The 19,553-nt window shown below is 47.6% G+C and overlaps 2 protein-coding genes across 2 annotated transcripts in view; one reads left to right on the forward strand and one right to left on the reverse strand.

The window, feature by feature from the left end:
• The first annotated feature begins 246 nt into the window (after positions 1 to 246).
• Positions 247 to 16,532, forward strand: PILRA (paired immunoglobin like type 2 receptor alpha). The gene is made up of 7 exons (XM_032431108.1): positions 247 to 458; positions 787 to 1,176; positions 11,335 to 11,529; positions 15,035 to 15,065; positions 15,667 to 15,716; positions 15,924 to 15,967; positions 16,145 to 16,532. The coding sequence occupies exons 1-7, from the start codon at positions 404 to 406 to the stop codon at positions 16,280 to 16,282; spliced, it is 903 nt and encodes a 300-aa protein (XP_032286999.1). The 5' UTR covers positions 247 to 403; the 3' UTR covers positions 16,283 to 16,532.
• A 658-nt stretch (positions 16,533 to 17,190) lies between these two features.
• The window catches only part of ZCWPW1 (zinc finger CW-type and PWWP domain containing 1), a 31,411-nt gene continuing 29,048 nt past the window's right edge, over positions 17,191 to 19,553 (reverse strand). Inside the window, exons 17-19 of the mRNA XM_032431109.1 lie at positions 19,174 to 19,237; positions 18,490 to 18,639; positions 17,191 to 17,513 (exon numbers count right to left, since the gene is read on the reverse strand). Of these exons, the coding sequence (XP_032287000.1) occupies positions 17,206 to 17,513; positions 18,490 to 18,639; positions 19,174 to 19,237 (522 nt within the window). The 3' untranslated portion in view covers positions 17,191 to 17,205. The remainder of the gene's footprint in view (positions 17,514 to 18,489; positions 18,640 to 19,173; positions 19,238 to 19,553) is intronic.

The following is a 19,553-nucleotide window of genomic DNA, read 5'->3' on the forward strand; positions in this document are numbered from 1 at the left end:
AGGAGAGCTAGAGAGACAAACACTGACTCCTAAGGAGGTAGAGGTGCTGGCAGTGGTCAGGAGTCCAGGCAGAAAGGAGAGGCCACACATGGCCAAGGTCAGAACCATGGCCCTCAGCATGAAGATAGAGGCTGGGGGCCTCTGTCGTGGCTCTCTGAGCTCTGACCACAAGGAAGCACTTTTGCAATATAGGAAAAGAAGAAACCAGATTGATAAAGGAAGTGCTGGTTACTCTGGGTGCTGGTGAGTTTGGGGAAGGCTCTCACCCTCCCTTGCTCCTCTGAAGGGGCCTGATCCACGCTCTCCAGGTGCCTCTTGACTCCCCAAGGAGGCACCCCCTAGGGCCTCCCCTGGCCTTGACAGAGCTGCTTGTCTTCTCCTCCCCTGGGAAGAGAGTGAGGCAATGGGTCTGTCCCTGCTGCTGTCTCTGCTGCTGTTGCCGACATGTCTGCAGGCTGGTGAGTGTCCGGGACACCCTGGCTCTGCCCCGAGGCCCAGCGAGTCCCCAGGAAGGGCTGAGGCTGGGCAGCTGGAGAAGGGGTCTGCCGGGGTAGCTGGCCAGGCCTCCTAGCCCCAGCAAGCGACGGGCTGGTCCCATAGTGCTAGTCAGCCCCAACCCTTCACCCTCCTCCCTACCCCAAGTCTGGCGAGGGGGACACCCAGGCCAGAGAGCCGGTCCTACCATCTGTCACACTACTGCCCGTGGTGAGGGTGTCAGAAGGTCTGGGGTTATCTTCTTCATCTCTCCCAGTGGCTTCAAAGTCTCTCCTCTCCCCTGTCCTGCAGGTAGCTCAGACGAATGTGATTTAAATCCTTACTATGGGATCAAGCAACCAAATAACCTCTCAGCCCCCATGGGTGGCTCCGTCCATATCAATTTCTCCTTCTATTACTGCTGGCAGTTAGCCAACAATCCCAGAGTGAGTGTAGCCTTGAGACGGGAACACTTCCATGGGGAGGTCATCTACAACAGTACTCAGCCTCTCATCCATGAGAAGTACAAGAACCGCATCTGCCTGAACTTGCCAAAGGGTCAGAAGTTTGGCTCCCTGCAGATATCGAACCTGCGGAAGGAGGATGAGCATATATACTTTTGCCGGGTCCAAGTGGAAACACGAAGAGACGGCACAAAGGTGTGGCAGTCCCTCCAGGGGACCAGACTCACCGTCACCCACGGTGAGTCCAGCTGCCCCGGCAGCCACCACGCCCACCCTGCTGAGGCTCTTAAAGACCACGGTGCCCTCGTCCTCCAGGCCTGGCCCAGGCCCCAATCTTCCTGCTCGCCCCTTCTCTCAGACTCCTCTCCCCATACTCACCCCCTCCCTAGGCCTCTGCCAACTTTACTCTTTCTCCTCCATCTCCCCAGGCCTGGGTTGCCCTCCTTGACCATCCCCCTCACTGCCCCCTCCGGATCCAGGCCCCCCCAGGCCCCGGCCTCAGCACCTCCTGGGCTTCCCAGTTATCCTCCCTTCTTGCCCCAAGCTGGGGCTCCAGCCCTGCCTCCCTGCCCTCCCCCCATGCTGTCCAGGTGGACTTGACTTCTTCAGGATGTGGGCTGCCTTCCCTTTGTCATGTGTCCGTGTGTGCAGCCCCAGCCAGCCCCGAGTCTTGCGTCTCCCCACAGCCATGGGCTCAGCCCAGCACACACAGCAGGTACCCAATGATGACCGAGAGCCCCGGTCCCCTGGCAACACCCCATTACCTGTTTTCCCAAAACCCCCACTTCCTCTCCTGCTCTGCTCCTCGGAACCCGGCCCACAATGCTCCCCGCCCCAGCCCCAGCCCTAGCCCTCCTCTCCTTTCCCATCTCCCTCTTCCCCGCCTCTGTCCTCTTTACCCTCCTTGCCCCCCCCATCCCTAGTCCCCACCTCTGCCTGTATTGTCCCCACTGTCCACTCCGATCTCACTGCTCCGTGCTGGCCCTTGAGAGGCACGTCTGCAGCAGAAATACGGCAGCTCCCGCTTACTGTGCACTGTGTAGGGTTGAACAACTTGGTATGCATCGCCCTAGTTAACCTTCCCCACGACCCCACAGTAACAGTAAGTACTGCTGTCGTCTTCCTGTTAGAGATATATCGGGACCCTGAGGCTCCAAGATCCTAAACACTGACCTGCCCAAAGCCACAGTCTGGTGCAGGCAGGACTTGAACTCAGTTTAAGCCCAGAGCCTCCACTCTTAACCAGTAGTTGCTCAGCCTCACCAGCTGACCTGATCATATCGTTGTCTTGACCTATTGTTCACCCAATAATGGGATGTGTTGCATTAATAGATCTTCCCATGTTACTCAGCAGGCCGTGGGAACTTGACCCTAGGTTTGTCCCCAGAGCAGTGTGGGGAGAGCGTCTCTCTGAGGAGCAGGGACTGGAGGGTGTATTGTCTGTAGACAATTCCTTAAAAACTAAAAATCGTAGGTTTCCTTTTTACAATCACTTGCGCTGCCAATTCTGAGCAATGCATCACTGTTCCTGGTGGGAAGCACACTCTCTGTGTCCCCACCCTTGGTAACCACTGCCCCGTAGGACCACCGTGCTGGTTTTAGAGCAAATAGACAGTGGTTCACAACCTGAATTAGGCAAGACAGCCTTGGATTTATATTTCGGGCACCTCTTCCATCTTCCCTTAAATGGCCTTTTTGGGGAGATTTTGGCTCTCCTCAGACCCCTCTTCCTCCTTCCTTAATCCTCCTGACTTTTCTCATTTCTCAGTTTCAGTCACGTTTGCTATGAGTTTCATCAATAAGTTAATTTTTTCAATTAATGCAATTAATTGGATATTCATGCTCATATATTTTTTTAAAATACAGGAAAGTAATAAAAAGAAATGTTTTTACCCAAGATAAGTACCACCATGCAAAAACATCACCCTAAGGGAATGTTTGCTGCTAATAGAACTGATAAGTTTGTGGTTGGCTTAATAATGTTTTTTACATACAGATGTTTCCTCACTATATTCTCCTTTGTAAATTCCTCTTTTATTTCTTAGCCCAAAATCCTGTATTGCACTAGGAGCTGAAAATATTTTAATTTCTCCTGATTTTTGTCTGCTTTCTTTTAACAGTAAAACTCATTAATGTAGTGAGGACTTCTTTTGGTATATGGTTTGAGGTAAAGAACTAATTTGATCTTTACACCAAGAAACAAATCAATCGTCCCAACTGCATTTATGGAATCTTTTTTTCTCTTCTTCATTGACTCATAGGCCTGGCCTTTTTGTAGGATAGCACCCATTTCTGGTCTGTCAACTCCATTTCCTTGTTCTGTCTTTTATCTTGTCGCTACCACACTATTCTAGGGTTTGTAACTTGTCATGTTTCAGTGGCTGATAAGACTATGTCCATCAGAACCACGTTATTTCCTCAAAAACCTTATTATTCTTTTGGCGTATTATTTCACATAAATGTTAGAATAAGTTTGCCAAGTTCTGAAGAAAACACCAACAGGTATTTTTAAAATCAGAATTGCACTAATCCTATAAGGCAATTGACAGAAACAGAAATCAGTGTAAATCCAATCTTCCCACCCAGGAATGGCCCCTATTTTATATATACCTCAGTAACCTTGGGGGAGTGTTCTTCTAAAGACCATGTAAGTATCTCATGAGATGCTTTCCTCTAAATCTTTTATTTTTATACTAATATGCAACATTATTTTTTGAATGTCCGTTTTCTATTTTTTCTAGAAAATATTGCATAAATACTGGCCAAATGGTGGGTTATATGCACGTTTACCTCCTTTCTCTACCAAATCCTACTAAAATGACAGGAAAGGGAATTTTTTTTTTTTTTTTTAAGATTTTATTTATTTATTTGACAGAGAGAGACACAGTGAGAGAGGGAACACAAGCAGGGTGAGTGGGAGAGGGAGAGAGGCAGGCCTCCCGCGGAGCAAGGAGCCCGATGTGGGGCTCGATCCCAGGACCCCGGGATCATGACCTGAGCCGAAGGCAGACGCTTAACGACTGAGCCACCCAGGCGCCCCCAGGAAAGGGAATTTTTTTTTTTTTTTTTTTTTTAAAGATTTTATTTATTTATTTGAGAGAGAGAATGAGACAGAGAGAGCATGAGAGGGTCAGAGGGAGAAGCAGACTCCCTGCCGAGCAGGGAGCCCGATGTGGGACTCGATCCCGGGACTCCAGGATCATGACCTGAGCCGAAGGCAGTCGCTTAACCAACTGAGCCACCCAGGCGCCCAGGAAAGGGAATTTTTAAGACAAAATCTACACGGACAAAAATATGTGAGTCCTGTGGTCAGAAACAATATTTGGGAAGCTGGAAATTAACATAGACTAATGTACCTGGCCTAGGAGACCAGGGGAGCTTAGCCCTAAACTGGCAGTGGGGAGACCCAGAAGAAAGGCGATTTTTAAACTGCAAAAGGGCGACCGCAGACCCCCCGACAGTGGGAGTGAAAGGGGGTCAGAAAGCTGGAGGACTAGGTGAGAATCTATTTAAGAAGGAGGGAAACCTCTTTGCCCCCTCCCCACCCAGCAGAGACTGGAGATTTGCTTTCCAGAAAGGATGGACCAGAGGGACCCTCGGGACAGTACCCCAGGCATACTGGGGGCAAGGGTTCAGTCCTTAAAACTGGAGATTTGGTGAACTGATGAGACCCTAAATGTCTTGCGCCCCCCTCCCCCCTTAGATGCCTCTCAGGACTCCAGTAACCCAGCTGGTAATCCTCCACCCCACCAAGGGCAAGAAATCAGGAGATTCTTCTCTGGAAAATCTCTCTGATGGGCCCAAAAGGATCTAGAAATCCTAATAGATCCTACAGCCCACTAGCTGACAAGCACTTTCTCCCAGACCACACACATAGCTTCCAATCAGCATGGCTTTCTGCACACTGGCCGCCAAGGGGCCAAGGACATGGGGTCTCGGCCTCACACGGAATCCTCCAGCCCTGATGATTGACCCCTCACTTCTGCTGTGCCTGGGATGCCTGAGGCTAGACACGCCATTTTAAAACTATGATTACATTGAATACTTAAGGAATCCTTCCCCCATGAAACACACAGCAAAACAAATGGGGAGATGGGGAGCGAAGGGAAGTACCTGGAAGACACCAAAACAATGGAAGGAGAATAAAATTCAGATAACTACCATCTTCAGAAAGTTAAGACCGCAAGCATGGAGCAACAGAAGGAGCTTTCCAAACAAACAAGGAGCTTTTGGGAATTTAAGCTATAATGGCAAAAATGGAAAACCTGGTAAAAGGATTGAGAGATCAACTTGACGGAAATGTCTCAGAAAGCCGACAAAGAGTCACGGATCTGGAAACTGTAGCGGGTTGGATAGCAGCCCCCACAAAGACGTGTCCACATCCCAGCCCCCAGAACCTGGGACTGTTACCGTACATGGTAACAGATGTGAGTCAGTTAGGACTTCTGAGGTGAGGAGGTTATCTGAGATTCTCTGGGAGGGCCCTAAATGCAAACACAAGCCTCCTTCTAAGAGGAAGGCAGAGGGAGACTTGTCACGGAAGAGACGGCAGTGTGGCCACAGAGCAGAGACTCAGTGGTGCAGCCTCCAGAAGCTGGAGGAAGCATGGTACAGAGTCTCGCCCAGAGCCTCCCAAGGGTGCGAGGCCCTAGTAACACCTTGCTCTCCGACCTCTGGCCTCTAGGACTGTGAGAGACTAAACTTCTGTTGTTTAAAGTCACCCAGTTTGTGGTCATTTCTTACAGCAGCCATAGGAAAGTAATATAGAAAAAAAATGAGGATTGGTCCAAGAGCTCCAGCCTCTGAATAATGGGAGTTCCAGAAACAGAGAAGAGAGAAGGCCGTGGGAAGAAAACACTGACCAAATAACTCCAGAAATTTTCCAGAACAAAGAAGCCCAGAGAAACGGGTAAAAATAAAAAGACCTACCTTGGGAAACAGCAACATGAAATTTCAAAACGTCAGGGACAAAAACATGATCCAAAAAATTTCCAAGGGGGAAAAAACAGGCCACAGGAAACTTGGGAATCACAATGGCTTTGGCGGTCTCCATAGTAACAGAGGAAGCTGGAAGACAATGGTTGAATGCCTTGAAATTCTAAGAGAAAATTCATTCATTCATTCATTCATTCATTCATTCATTCAACAAATATTGATTGAATACCTACTATGTGTCAGGTGCTAATACGGACACTGGGGAAACAGCAGGAAAGAAAGAAAAAAGCAAAACATGCTCGCAACAATGCCACTTGCACATAAATGTGGAAAGAAGACGGGAGAGAAAGCCAACAAATTAATTCTGTGTGTTGAATGGTGGTGAAAAGAGAAAAGGAGGGAAATGGAGCAGGATCTGGGGGATAAAGGTTGCTAGGGGTGCTACTCTATTCAGCTGGAACAGAAAGGCCCCAGAGATATTAGTCAGAGCCAGGAGGAAGCAGCCACTGCAACAGGGGGACTGAGGAGAGTTTTGAGTAGAGCGCAGGATAGGGAAACCAGTCAGGGATGGGAGATACCTGCAACCATCCCCATGACTGAGGAGCAGGGTAGAGAGAAGGTACTGCGACCAGAGAGGAGCTGTAGCCTCTGGGGAGATAGAGTCAACATGTCTGGGATGGTTAGTTTTACGTGTCAACTTGAATGGGCTAAGGGATGCCCACAGAGATGGTAAGACATTCTTTCTGGATATGTCTGTGACGCTATTTCCAGAAGAGTTTAGCAGTGGGTGGGCATCATGCAAATCCTTGAGGGCCTGAAAAGAACAAAAAAATAGAGGATGGGCAGGGACCTCTGCTTCTCCTGCCCTCAGACTTTGGAGCTTCTGGTTCTTGGGACTTTAGGATCACACTGGGACTTACATAAATGGTCCCCTTGGTTCTCAGACCTATAGGTCTGACCTGGAACTAAAACCTCAGCTTTTCTGGGCCTCCTGTTTGCAGACAGCAAACTACGGCTTCTCAGCTATCATAGTCACATGAACCAATTCCTCAAAACTCTACATCTCTTTCTATACCCCATTGGTTCTATGTCTCTGAGAACCAGATTAATACAAGACCCGGTGGAGAGGGGCCAAGGGCTATGCCATGACCTACCCTCCTCTCTCCCTCTCTCTCTCTTTTTTTTAAGATTTTATTTATTTATTTGAGAGAGTGAGATTGAGAGCACGAGTGGGGGCTGGGGGGTGGCACGGGGAGGGGCAGAGGGAGAGGGAGAAACAGACTGCCCACTGAGCAGGGAGCCCGATGTGAGGCTCGATCTCAGGGCCCCAGGGTCATGACCTGAGCCAAAGGCAGACGTTTAACCGACTGAGCCACCCAGGCGCCCCTCTCCCTCTATCTCCTGATGGTGACTCCTACTGGCCACTGAATAGGAACCAGTGTGTGAGAGAGCCCATGGATGGAGTCCACTAAAACCAGCCTCGAAAGGCACAAAGCAGGTGGAGAAGAGTTGGGGAGTGGATCTAAGAGAAGCCATCAGAGAAAACCAGCCTAGGCACAGATCTGTAGGAAGTGAGGGAGAGGTCTGGAGAAGAATGTTCCAGTCAAGAGGGATCAGCAAGGGCAGAGGCCATGAGGTGGGACAAGTACAGCTGAAGCAGATGAAGAAGCTGATGGTGGCAGGAGGTGAGATCAGAACAGGCAGTGGGGGCAGGTCCTGTGTGGCTCTGAAAGCCAGGGAAAGAACTTTCACTCAGCACAATGAGTCTAGTGAGGGTTTCCTGCTGTGCTCTGATGTGCATTGTACAAGCGTCCCTCCAGATGTTGTATGGAGAATCAGACTGTAAAGATGAGCAAGGTCACCAGCAGGGATACCAGTGAGAGGTGATATGTGTTGAATAGGATGACAACAAGGGCAGGGGAGATGCTGCTTATATTTTGAAGACTAAGCAGACAGGATTTGCAGATGATGGGATGTGGGGATAAGAAAGAGAAGAAGCAAGGGTGACTCTAAGGCTTTTGGCCTGAGCATCTTGAAGGATGGTGTTGCTATTTACAGAGAGGGGGACATGGGGGAGGAACAGGCTTGGGAGGAAATCAAGAGTTCTGTTCTTGACATCTGAAATTTGAGACATTATAAGACAAACAAATGGAGGTGTGAGTAGGCAGTGAGATACAGGACTTGGAAGAGTGGGGAGAGAGGTAGCTGGATATGTAAATTTGGGCAGGATTGGCATGTTGCTGATAATTAATGCCATGGGATTAATAAATTATCCCAGATAAATTATCTGGGAAGTGAGTGTAGATAGAGAGGGGGTCCTAGACTGAACTAAGGAGGTCCCATGACTGTTACAGGTTAGGAAAAGGAGGAATCAACAAGAAGATAGAAGGAGCTGCTAGGGACGCAGGAAAAGAACAAAGAGAATGGTGTTCCAGAAGCCAAGTGAAGAACCCATGTCGTGAAAAGAACATCAAATGCTGGACTGTCGAGTAAAATGGAGAAAATGGGGGTGTGAGAGATCTAAATCCTCGATTTCAATGGTAGGAAGTAATTAAACACGACGTGAGACAAGTCAAGCAATAGCTATATATTGATGTGATTTAGAAATACAAGGTTAATGTCAGAAGAAATAGCTAAAGGTGGGCTTATGCAGGGGCTACGGTTTTTATAAACTGTATGGAATTTGTGGACTCTTTAAATTATGTGCCTGTTGGGGCGCCTGGGTGGTACAGTTGGTTAAGCAACTGACTCTTGGTTTTGGCTCAGGCCCTGATCTCAGGATCCTGAGATTGAGCCCATGTCCTGCTCCACACTCAGCGGGGAGTCAGCTTGGGATTCTCTTTCTCCCTCTTCCTCTGCCCCCCCACCCCGTACTCTCTCTCTCAAATAAATAAATAAATCTTTTTTTTAAAAATAAATTATGTGCCTACACAAGTTTGATAAATGTTAAATTTTGAAAATAATAAAGGTACTGGTAATACTTGCACATCATTAAAAAAAAAAAAGGTCAAACAATACATAAGGGAGTCAAATGAAGACTATTTTTTTTTTTCTCTGCACTTTATCTCCCCAGCCACTACTCCTTTCTGCAAAATGTTCTCTCTTACAGATAATAGATACAGATACAGATACATAACACAAATAGAATCAAACCATGTACTATTCTGCTCTACAACTTGCTTACATTTCCCCGGACCACAAAGTATCTTTCCATTTCAGTACATATACAGCTCTGCCTTTTTTAAAAAAAGGCTGCAGGGTGTCCCGCCCGCAGCAATGTATCACAATCTACTTACTCAGTCTTCTGGGTTTTTGGGTTTTTTTTTTTTAAAGATTTTATTTATTTATTTGACAGAGAGAGAGAGAGATCACAAGTAGGCAGACAGGCAGGCAGAGGGAGAGGGAGAAGCAGGCTCCCTGCTGAGCACAGAGCCCGATGTGGGGCTCGATCCCAGGACCCTGGGATCATGACCTGAGCCGAAGACAGATGCTTAACCATCTGAGCCACCCAGGTGCCCCTCAGTCTTCTAAGCTGCTACCACATCACAAACAAAGCTGCAAAGAACACCCCTAAACACAGGCCTTTGAACACTTGTTCAGCATTTCCACAGGATAAATTTCTAGCACTGAAATCATTGGGTCAAAGGGCATGCCTGGGTATGTTACATTTTGCAAATGCATTCCCAAAGGTTGTGTCAACCTACGCTCCCAATGTGCCAGTCCTGGGTATTTTCCTCCACTCAGATCTATAAGAAACACAGGCCTTTATCATTTTAACCTGCACTTAAAAAAAAAAAATTATGAATGGAAAGTAGCGTCAGGGTTACATTAATTTTATGAAATGAATTAGAATTGCATTGTTTTCCATCTCTCTCTGTGTTCTAGAATCTATTTGGGAATTATTTGTTCCTTAAATTTTCATAAGAATTTACCCATAAAACCTCCTGAGCTTGGAATCCTAATTATGATAGGTAGTTCTTTAATAGAGTTCTCACTATTTTTTTTCAAGTTTATTTTTTTTTAGTAAAATCTACCCCGGATGTGGGGCTCAAACTCATGACCCCCAAACCAAGAGTCTCATGTCTTTTGATTGAGCCAGTCAGGCATCCCTAAAGTTCTTACTTCTTTGTTTACCTATCACTGAAAGTGTACTACTTAACTCTATTTTCAAAAATTTTTATTTCAGAAAATCATCTAATTCAGTTTTTAAAATTTATCAGCCTATAATTGAGCATATACTCACAAATGATTTCAGCAGACTCTTGTTAGGTTTGCAAGAGTCTTGTCTATTTTCTTGTTTGTTTCTTGTTTTTTTGTTTGGTTTTCCCCTAAATAACCACTTCCTGCATTTATTTCTGTTGTCCTGATTCATAATAAATTTATTCCTACATAGGTTTCATTACTTTTTTCCTCTAGGTTTTCATAGGGCTGCCTTCTTTCAGGTTTTGATACTTTTTCTAAGGAATCGACTATTCTGTTCATTTTTCAAATTTCTTCTTGTTTTAAATAATAAAAGCACTTAATACTATGAATTTGGCTTAGAGTGTGGCTTTAGTCACATTCTAGGAGGTTTTTTTTTTTAATATGTATTCCTCTGGTTTTTATTTTTCTAAATAGCATGTTATATACATTTGTTTAAGACTTTAAAATTTTTATCTCAATTAAAAGATGGTTTTATTATTCCTTTCTTATGAGGGTTGACAGAAAATTTGGTCCACACTAACCTGAAGATTTTATTGGAGTTGAATTTTTTCCTGTGGCTTAGCATTCTGTCAGTTTTTAAACAGTGCATTAAACATCTACAAAGGTACAATCTTTTTGTAGGAAGTAAAGTTCAATATATATTAATTTAATCTTAAAAACATATTTCTAATATATACTAGGTGCTTTACAGATGTTTTGTCACTTATTAAAACAATCCAGAATGGACAAATACTGTTTGGTTCCACTTACCAGAAGTCCCTAGAGCAGTCAAATTCATAGACAGAGAACAGAACAGTGGGTGTCTGGGGCTGGGGAAGGGGGTGTGTAGTGAGTGTTTAATGGGGACAGAGTTTCGGTTTGAGAAAATGAAAAAGTTCTGGAGAAGGATAGTGGTGATGGTTGCACAACACTGTGAATGTACTTAATGCCACTGAATTATATACTTAAATATGGTTAAAACAGTAAATTTTATGTTACCTATATTTTACCACAATGAAAAAATGTTTTTTCTTCCTGTGATTTAGTGATCCCTATTTGTCGGCCATGAAATGAGGTTCTGAGGTCACACCACTGATGGGAGGTAGAGTCAGCATTTAAGCTGGGTGATGTGGATTCATTACCCCCTCCCTGTTTGAGAGCTTCAGAGAGTTGCTCCCCACCCCCAATATTCCCCAAACTAGGGAACAAGGTGACAAGTTTCATCCAGAAACCTCCAGTCCTCCAGGGGAGAATCTGCTAAATTCTCATGTCTTCTCAGCTGCCAAGAGGACCACCGAGGGCCCCACCACCACTGCCCCCACCACCACTGGCCTCAGTGTCTTGGAAGGCCCTGGGAGCTCAGCGTCTTCACCCCTGAGTGGGGGAGCTGCAGTTGGGGTGGCACTGGCTGGTGCTGTGCTCATAATTGCAATTTTGGGACTGATACTCTACCTCAGGTGGAAGAAAAGAAAAGGTAAGTGGTTCTGGGCCACGCCCCCCACCAAGCTTCCCAACTGTGTTTCTCAGAACCACCAGCATCAGAATGACCCCAGGTACTGGTTAAAAAATGCAGATCCCTGCTGGGCTTGAAGTCTGGGCTTGGGAATCTGCATTTTTAAAGGTCTCATCAAGTGGCGTCTGTGTGTGATCAAGTTTGAGAACCACTGCTCCAGACCAATCCCTCTCCACAAATTTGATCATTTTCTAGTTTTTGTCTTTTGACTTAATCATTTCTCATCAATCCTCACCTTTTAGTTCATGGGGACTGGAGGGTCAGCCCTGGGAAGAGTAAGGCAAGAACAGAAGGGACAGGAAGTTGGCTCAGCTCAGCAAGCTTTGGTTGAGGGCCTATTTTCCAGGGTCTGGCTTGTAATTGGAGATTGCAAATGTAAATAAAGCATAGGTCCTGCTTTCAAGGAACTCCGTGGTGGAGGGAGGGGAGACGGAGTGACTGCCTCATTTGAAAGAGCTGTGGTAGGTTGGAAGAAAGGAGGGGAATCAGGGAGGACTTCCCATAGGAAGTTACCCTGCAAAAATTTTCAAAGAATATAAGAGAATTAGCCAGGCAAATGGTGAGGGTGGTGAGGAGGTCACTGTCCATGCAGGTGCAGGAAATCAGTGCAGGAACTCTATGTAGCTCAGTGCTGTGGGGGAGGCTGGAGGTGGGAGAAGAGAAGCTTGTAAATGACACCCAAGAGCTTCTGATCCCAGAGGCAACCTCAGCTCTGCATTACAGATACATCAGTCTGTGGGAAGGGCCAGAAGTGGGCTATGAGGGGCCAATCTAATGTGCTGGTGGTGGATGGAGGGAGAGAGCCTGATCCTGGAACAGTTTAAGAGGGAAAAACAGTATGACTTGGTGATTGGACTGGTGTAGAGGCGAGGGAGTAGAAGAACTTGGGTGAATGAATCCATGGTGAACCACCAAGTAAATTAGAGAACACAGAAGGTCAAAGACCATGTTTGGGGGAGAACGATGGTTCTCTAGTTTGGGATATGTTAGAGATGCCTGTGTGGCATCTGAGTAGAGATGTTCATCAGAAATGTGGATGTATGCACTTATAGCTCAAGAGGACAGGGCTAGAGGCATTCATTATTTACACCCCAACACGCTCCAATATTGATTTGAAATTCCTCTGAAGAAAATTTTCAGTGAGAGGAGATTAGCCCCATCAGACATTAAAGCACAGAGATGAAGAGCACAGAGTCTGGACTGCCTGCAGTCAAATCCTGGCCGAGTAAACTCTGGTGCAATGATACTATTCCTCTGTGCCTCAACTCACTCATCAGTAAAATGAGAAGAGTAATAATACTTACCCTGGGGGTTGTCATGACAATTAAATGTAACGCATTGAGAATAGATCCTGGCACGGAATAAGGACCACATGAGCATTAGCACCTGCAAGTATTAAGTTGTAATAATTAAAATGATTCCATGCTGTCATACTGAAACACAGATGAACCAGTATATGAAAAGAGAAAAGCCCAAATATAGGCAGGATGAAACAGATCAAAATACATTCAGGAATTTAGTAGGTTAATAAGTAGCATTTCTAATCAATGGGGAAAGAGGAGTCATTCAACACATGGTGCTGGAACAATTGAGCAGCCATCTGAGAAAATAATGTGATCTATAATTTGCACCAAAATAAATTCCACAGAGATCAATCAAAGAGTTAAATGAGAGGGAAAATAACCCTAGTACTAGAGGAAAGCTTGTGAGACCATCTTATATCCATGGAGTGGAGATGGCCTCCCTAGTATGACATAAAACCTAAAGCCATGAATAAAAATATTGATAAACTCAACGATATACAAATTGTTTTTAATTCTGCAGAGGAAAAATCACAGCGGTTGTCTCTAGAGTGAGGATGAGGGTCAGAGATGAAGAGCTGTGATAGTCACTGAGGGAATGGAAGATGGTATTTCAGGATTCCACCCAGATGAGAAGCCAGAGCTCTGTAACAGCTTCGCTGCCCATGATCATGTTTCCCCTCGCAGTATTCAACCATGTAGGTTTAGAAACTTCTAGAACTTGTTGGTTAGAAGTTATGTTCCTCTGCTGGCACCAGAGACCAAAAGTAACAGGGTTTACATAAGAGTTTCTTGTTTCCCCTCGTATAAAAGGATGAGGAGGCGGATGGCAGAGGCCACTGTCCTCAGGCACTCAGGCTTCCATCTTCCTGCTCACTGTCCTGGCTACTGGCTTCTACCCTGAAGGTTGCCTCATGATCCAAGATGGCTGCTCAGACTCCAGCCATTATTTCTGAATCCAGGCAGGAAACAGGAGGAAGGAAGAAAGGACAAAAAGACCACAACTTCCCCTTGAATCGTATTGGTGAGGATGTAGTCATATGTCCCACATCTATCAGGAGGGGAGGACACTGCCGCCCCAAATCAAATCAAGGTTCTGTAACTGAGTAAGAAGAAATGAATGGATATTGGGTAAGCAAATAGCACCCCCACCATAGGCCACAGCCAGAATTAAAGATGTGTCAGCTAAGTGTGGCATAAGGACAGGGGAACAGGAGAGTTCAAGGAGCTCGAGAGAGGGGAGTGGAGAGTAGAGGATCAGCGGGGAGCTTGGACAGCCCGAAAGAAAGTGGATTATTAAGGCACGAGAGTTCATGGGGTTAACACACAGGTATAGCAAGCAGGATGATGGTAAGAGAAAGCTGGAAGGAAAGAAAGTTGTAGCATAAAAATGATGCTGGCATTTAATATTTCAGAGTTCTCAGTCCCAGAGATTTAAAAAAAAAAAAGTCCAGGGTATGGTGAAGTAGAAGGCCCTGGAGTCTGGGGTACATAGGAGTCCTGTGTGTTCAGAGGGTTGTCTCCGTGGATGACGGGACCTCCTAGGATGGGGTGTTGGGTGATGGAGGGGATGTCTGTGAAGCACGGGCCAATCCTTGGGAGATGCCGCAGAGAAACTCAGGAGGACAAGGAGGGAAGAGGGTGGTGGGCGGACTGGTGGGTTTCAGTGGCAGAGGGTGGAGGGGAACAGGCTGCAGTTCAGACCCAGGTCACCGCCATGAGGTTCACAAGGCAGGAGAGAGACAACCACCACTTAGGAAAGCACAAAAAGCCAGTGTTTCAGGGCAGGAGGAAGCAATGAGTCTGAGACAAGGGTGGAAGGAGAGGAATGGGTGGCAGGGCCTCAGCAGTAGAAGGAGCAAGGTTGAGGGATGCTTAGGGAATTCAAGGAAGGGGGAAGGAAACAAAGGGAAAAGTTGAGAGAGGGTGGGAGGGAGGAAGGGAAGGAGGGAGAGAGAAGGTGCAGGTAAGAGCAGCTCTCCTGATTTGGTGTTGAGGACCACAGGACAGGGTTGGGCAGCCTCAGGAGTCCCAGGTATGTTCAGCAGAGCTGCTCCACTGCCCTGGTCTCTCTGGGGGCTGGTCCCAGAGCACACAGAGCAGGAAGGCAGGGAGGAGAGGCGCCCTCTATGGATGGCACCCTGACATATGCTGTTCCCCTACAGGCCTGCAGACTAAAGCCAGAACTGTAGCCAGGTGAGTGCTCGTCCTGCTTGGGAAACAGGAAGTTCCTTATGGGAAGAGCACAGGGCACCTATCACTCCGCTCTCCTGGTCCTTTCCCAGTGGGTGTCTCTTTTGTCAGAGCCACTTCCCTCCTCAGCTCCTAGCCTCGCCTCCCTCCCTCCCGCTGGAGCCCTCTTCCTCTCCACTCTCCCACCTCTCCTTCCCTCCAGCCCATCTTTCCAACTTCTTTCCTTCTCTCCAGCCCCTTCCCTCCCCTCTCTCCCTTCCAGCCTGGGCACCCTCCAGAAGACCTGAGATGGGTGGAGCTGGTGTTCATTCTCCAGTTTGTACCAACAGCGCAGGGCAGACAAGACTTCACCCTTCCCAAGGCTCTTCCAACAAAGCTGCTTCTCCAGGACAATCCGCCTTCAATGGGCCCTTGGGACCTCTACTGGCTACACTGCACACTGCCTCTCGATCTTCCAGGAGGCCTCCAGAGAGCCTCAAATGAGAGCTCACTTCAGAGTGTCAGGGGGTCGCAGAGCCCCCACACAGAGAACCAGCCCCACACAGGTTTGAACTCTCTTCTGCTCAGCCTCTAACCCACTTTCCGCCCTCTCCTTCCTATACAGGGGATCCTTCCAAAACACAGAGGAGAAATATGAGAACATTGGGATTAAAAGTAAGTTCTTATGGCCATCACTCCCCCACTCTCCACCTTGGCCTATCCTTCCCCACACACTCCCTGCTCACACACATGCCCCACCCATCCCTCCTGCCTGACCCTGGTCCTGATGCAGCAGATGACCTCACTGCTGGAGGCCCCTGCCCATTTCTCTACCCTGGCCGGCATGCCACCTGACCCCAGCACACCTTGATTTTTTTCTAGGACAACAAACAGAGCCCCAGCTGGAGCCCAAGCTGGAGCCCAAGGTGAGCACCTCGGAGTAGGGCCTGAAGGAATTAAAGAGAAGTTTGGAGAAGGGGGGGTGGAGGGAGTAGAGGGACTGCTCGCAGCATCGGTGGAGCCCTCAGGTGCCGGATTACTGCTCTCAGGTGGGGACAGCTCCCCTTCCACTGTCTCACCCCCTTCTCCTTCCTTCTCGCCAGAATGAAGCCCAGGACAACAGCGGCATCCTCTACGCCTCCCTCACTCTCTCCAGCTCCTCATCACCATCAGCATCTCCCTGCATCCCTCCCAAGGAGAGCCCCCAGGAGGAGACCCTATATTCTCTCATAAAGGCCTGATGAGTGGGACTGAAGGACGACCTCCTCAGACTAAGCTGCCCAGCGGGTCACAGCTTCTGATAATAACCCCGGCCAGACACAGAAGACTCAGAAGTCAGCAGGTGTGGAAGTCCACCAAGGACTGCAGAAAAACAGAGCCATCTGCTCCAACTCCCTCTCCGCCTTCCCAGCCCTTGCCCACAAGAATAAAAGTACCTAGAATTTGCCCCAAGGCATCTAAGGAGAAAACTGATGGCACCTTCCACTTCTGTCTTTTCCTTCTCGCCAAAAATGAACTATAATAAAGAGCTCACACCCGAGATCCCTCCCCCAGTCCTGGAGTTCGGTGACTGCCTTAGGGCGGGGAACAGTAAACCCGGAACGCTGGTAGCCAGCCCAGAACCCAGGGTCTGCCCCTCCTCTACCCATTCTCCTTCCCCTCTGATCAGAACGAGCATGTGTCAAGTGCACCACCACATTAAGCATCTCCAACAAGCTGAGCCGGGACTGGACGCACTCACCTGAGGCGTGAAGAGACCACAATGGTTAGCGCTTTTCTCCAGGCCACGCACCTAGTAAGTGGCTGAGCCGGGGTCTGAACCCAGACCTGCCCTCCTCGACAGCCTTCTCCCAGGACTCGGGTGTCCCCGCCTTCCCAGATCTCTATACTGTGCCGGCCTCCCATGGAAACAGGGACGTGCCACAGGGAGCGGAGCGGAGGGGAGGGAGGGAAGCCAAAGGGGAGCATGTGGTTAGAGACCAACTGCGGAAAGCCATAACCTGTTTTATTAACACAGAAACTGCACAGCTGGGACTTCAGCCAGGTGACCTGTAGCCGATGAACAAGCCCCACCCTTAGCAGCCTCTCAGGGACCCTCTGAGGGGCTCTCCTGCTGCTGGCAGGGAAGGGGGTGAGAGAGCAGCAGGGAGGCAGGTGCACACAGCTATTCCTCGAAGAACGCCAAGGTGAACTCCCCAGGGTCATCTCCACACCGCGGCCCCTCCAGCTGCTCCGGCTCTCTTCCAACATCTTCCAGAAGTTGCTCCAGGTCCAGGTCACTGGAGGCGTCATTGTCAGGGGGGACACTTCCAGCCTCTGGAGGACACTTCCAGCCTTCTTTCCCTCCCACGGGACAGACCCCGCGATGAGCTGGTGGGGTCAGGCCCTTGGGCACCATACTAGCTTCTTTGTCCTCAGACAAGCTGGTTCCTGAGGCTTTGCTTTGAGGAGCTTTAAATTTTTTCTTAGGGCCTGGATGAAAAAGTGATGAAACTGAGAGTCCTATTAGGCCATTTGGCCTTCCCTTTTACAAGTCAAACTCTTAAATTCCTATGTCCAAAAAAATCTCTGGGAAAGATGACTTTTCTCAATAGAAAGAAAATGGGCTTTGGAGTTAGAAAGACCTGGATTTAAGCCACGGATCTAGCCATATGCTAGTCCTGGGTCTTGAGCAAATTTTAAACCCTTTGGGCTTTAATCCCCTTATCTCTAAAATGGCAACTGTCTAGTCATAGAGATATTGAAAGAATTAAAGGGAACCAGCAAGGAGTATCTATCTAGCCAGCTCACAGCAATACTCGATAAACATCAGTTTCCCCCACTCCTCACCATTCTCCTGTCCTTGGATCAAATGACATCAATAACCATTTTGTGCTACACTCTGCAATCTGAAATACCTAATTTTTGTTCTTTTTTTTTTTTTTAAGATTTTTTTTTTTTTTAATATTTATTTATTTGACAGAGAGAGACAGCGAGAGAGGGAACACAAGCAGGGGGAGTGGGAGAGGGAGAAGCAGGCTTCCCGCGGAGCAGGGAGCCCGATGCGGGGCTCGATCCCAGGACCCTGGGATCATGACCTGAGCCGAAGGCAGACGCTTAACGACTGAGCCACCCAGGCGCCCCTTTTTTTAAAGATTTTATTTATTCATTCATTCATTCGAGAGAGAGAGAGACTGACAGAGAGAGCACAAGCAGGGGGAGAGGCAGAGGGTGAGGGAGAAGCAGACTCCGCACTGAGCTGGCAACCCAACGTGGGGCTCAATCCCAGGACCTGGAGATCATGACCTGAGCCGAAGGCAGACGCTTAACCTCTGAGCCACCTAGATGCCCCTAATTTTTATTCTTTTTAAAAGTAATGAGAAGCTATAAAGTTAAGAAATGATCCAGGGAGGGGAGACACAGACTTGAACCTCATTTCCCATAGTTTTGCCCAGGCCCTGAGCCTTACCTGGCTGGTCAGGTTCCGATTTCCCATGCCCTTCTTTCCTTCCTATTATGGGTACAGGAGGGGCTGCAGATTCATTTCCCAGAGCTCTCTTCATTGTCTTCTTTTGCAGGGTCACATCTTGTCCATCTGTTAGGCCCGCATCACCCCCACCCCCCAACCATGAAGGACATTTGTTTATTTCTCTCTAAATGACAGTTTGGCAAGGGTCCATGGACTCCCCACAGTTAGTCTCTGCCCTGCATCCTCTGCTCATTCTCAATGTAGTGAGTTCTCTCAGTTCCCTCCTTTTTCCCAAATATTTCTCTTTGTTTCTCTCTTCCTCCCTCTCTCTCTCTACCCCCCCCCCCCCCCCCCCCCCGCCTTTTTTCGTTCTGGACCTTCTTCTTTTTTTTTTTGGACCTTCTTCTTATTATGTTTTTCCTCATAGCCTGCCTCCTCCAGGAAGTCATCCTTCTTGGCTAAGAATTTAAGACATTCATTCCACCTTTAACTTAAGATTTTATAATCAGAACAGAGAAGCGAGGAGGTTACAGCTTCCCTGGTGACACTAGTAGGAATCTTGACCATTTTTGCAGAGTTTAGAGCTGAGACAGCCAGTAAGATCCGGTGACCTGCAGACCCCTCCCACTGTCTGCTTCTGCTCTGCCTTAATGGCCGCATATACCTGTTCCCAGCTGGCTTGCTTACCTCTTGCCTTGGGTTTTTTGGTCTGAATTTTGGCTGGCTTGGGACTGGGCAAAGTCGGGTCCTGAGAATGAGAGAGAAAAATAAGAAAATACAAATGAAGTCATATAATTGTGTTTTTAATAGAGTGGGATGCTACAGAAATGATGGGTGGTTAGGGGAGTCACATTGGGTTCTGTAGCCTGATACTGTTTAAATCAATGACAACAAAGATAAAACTGTTCTCCTTTCCATTCTATTTGGTATTAGTCAGTACAAGGCTTTATGCACAAGAGAAAGAAATAAAGTTAGGCCATGAACATGATTTAAAAAAAACTGTTAAATTAAAAGTTAAACCAATAACTAGACTCTTAGTGTTGATCACTTCATAGTGCATGTAG

This window comes from Phoca vitulina, unplaced genomic scaffold (assembly GCF_004348235.1).
Source record: "Phoca vitulina isolate PV1807 unplaced genomic scaffold, GSC_HSeal_1.0 scaffold45, whole genome shotgun sequence".
Lineage (NCBI taxonomy): Eukaryota > Metazoa > Chordata > Mammalia > Carnivora > Phocidae > Phoca > Phoca vitulina.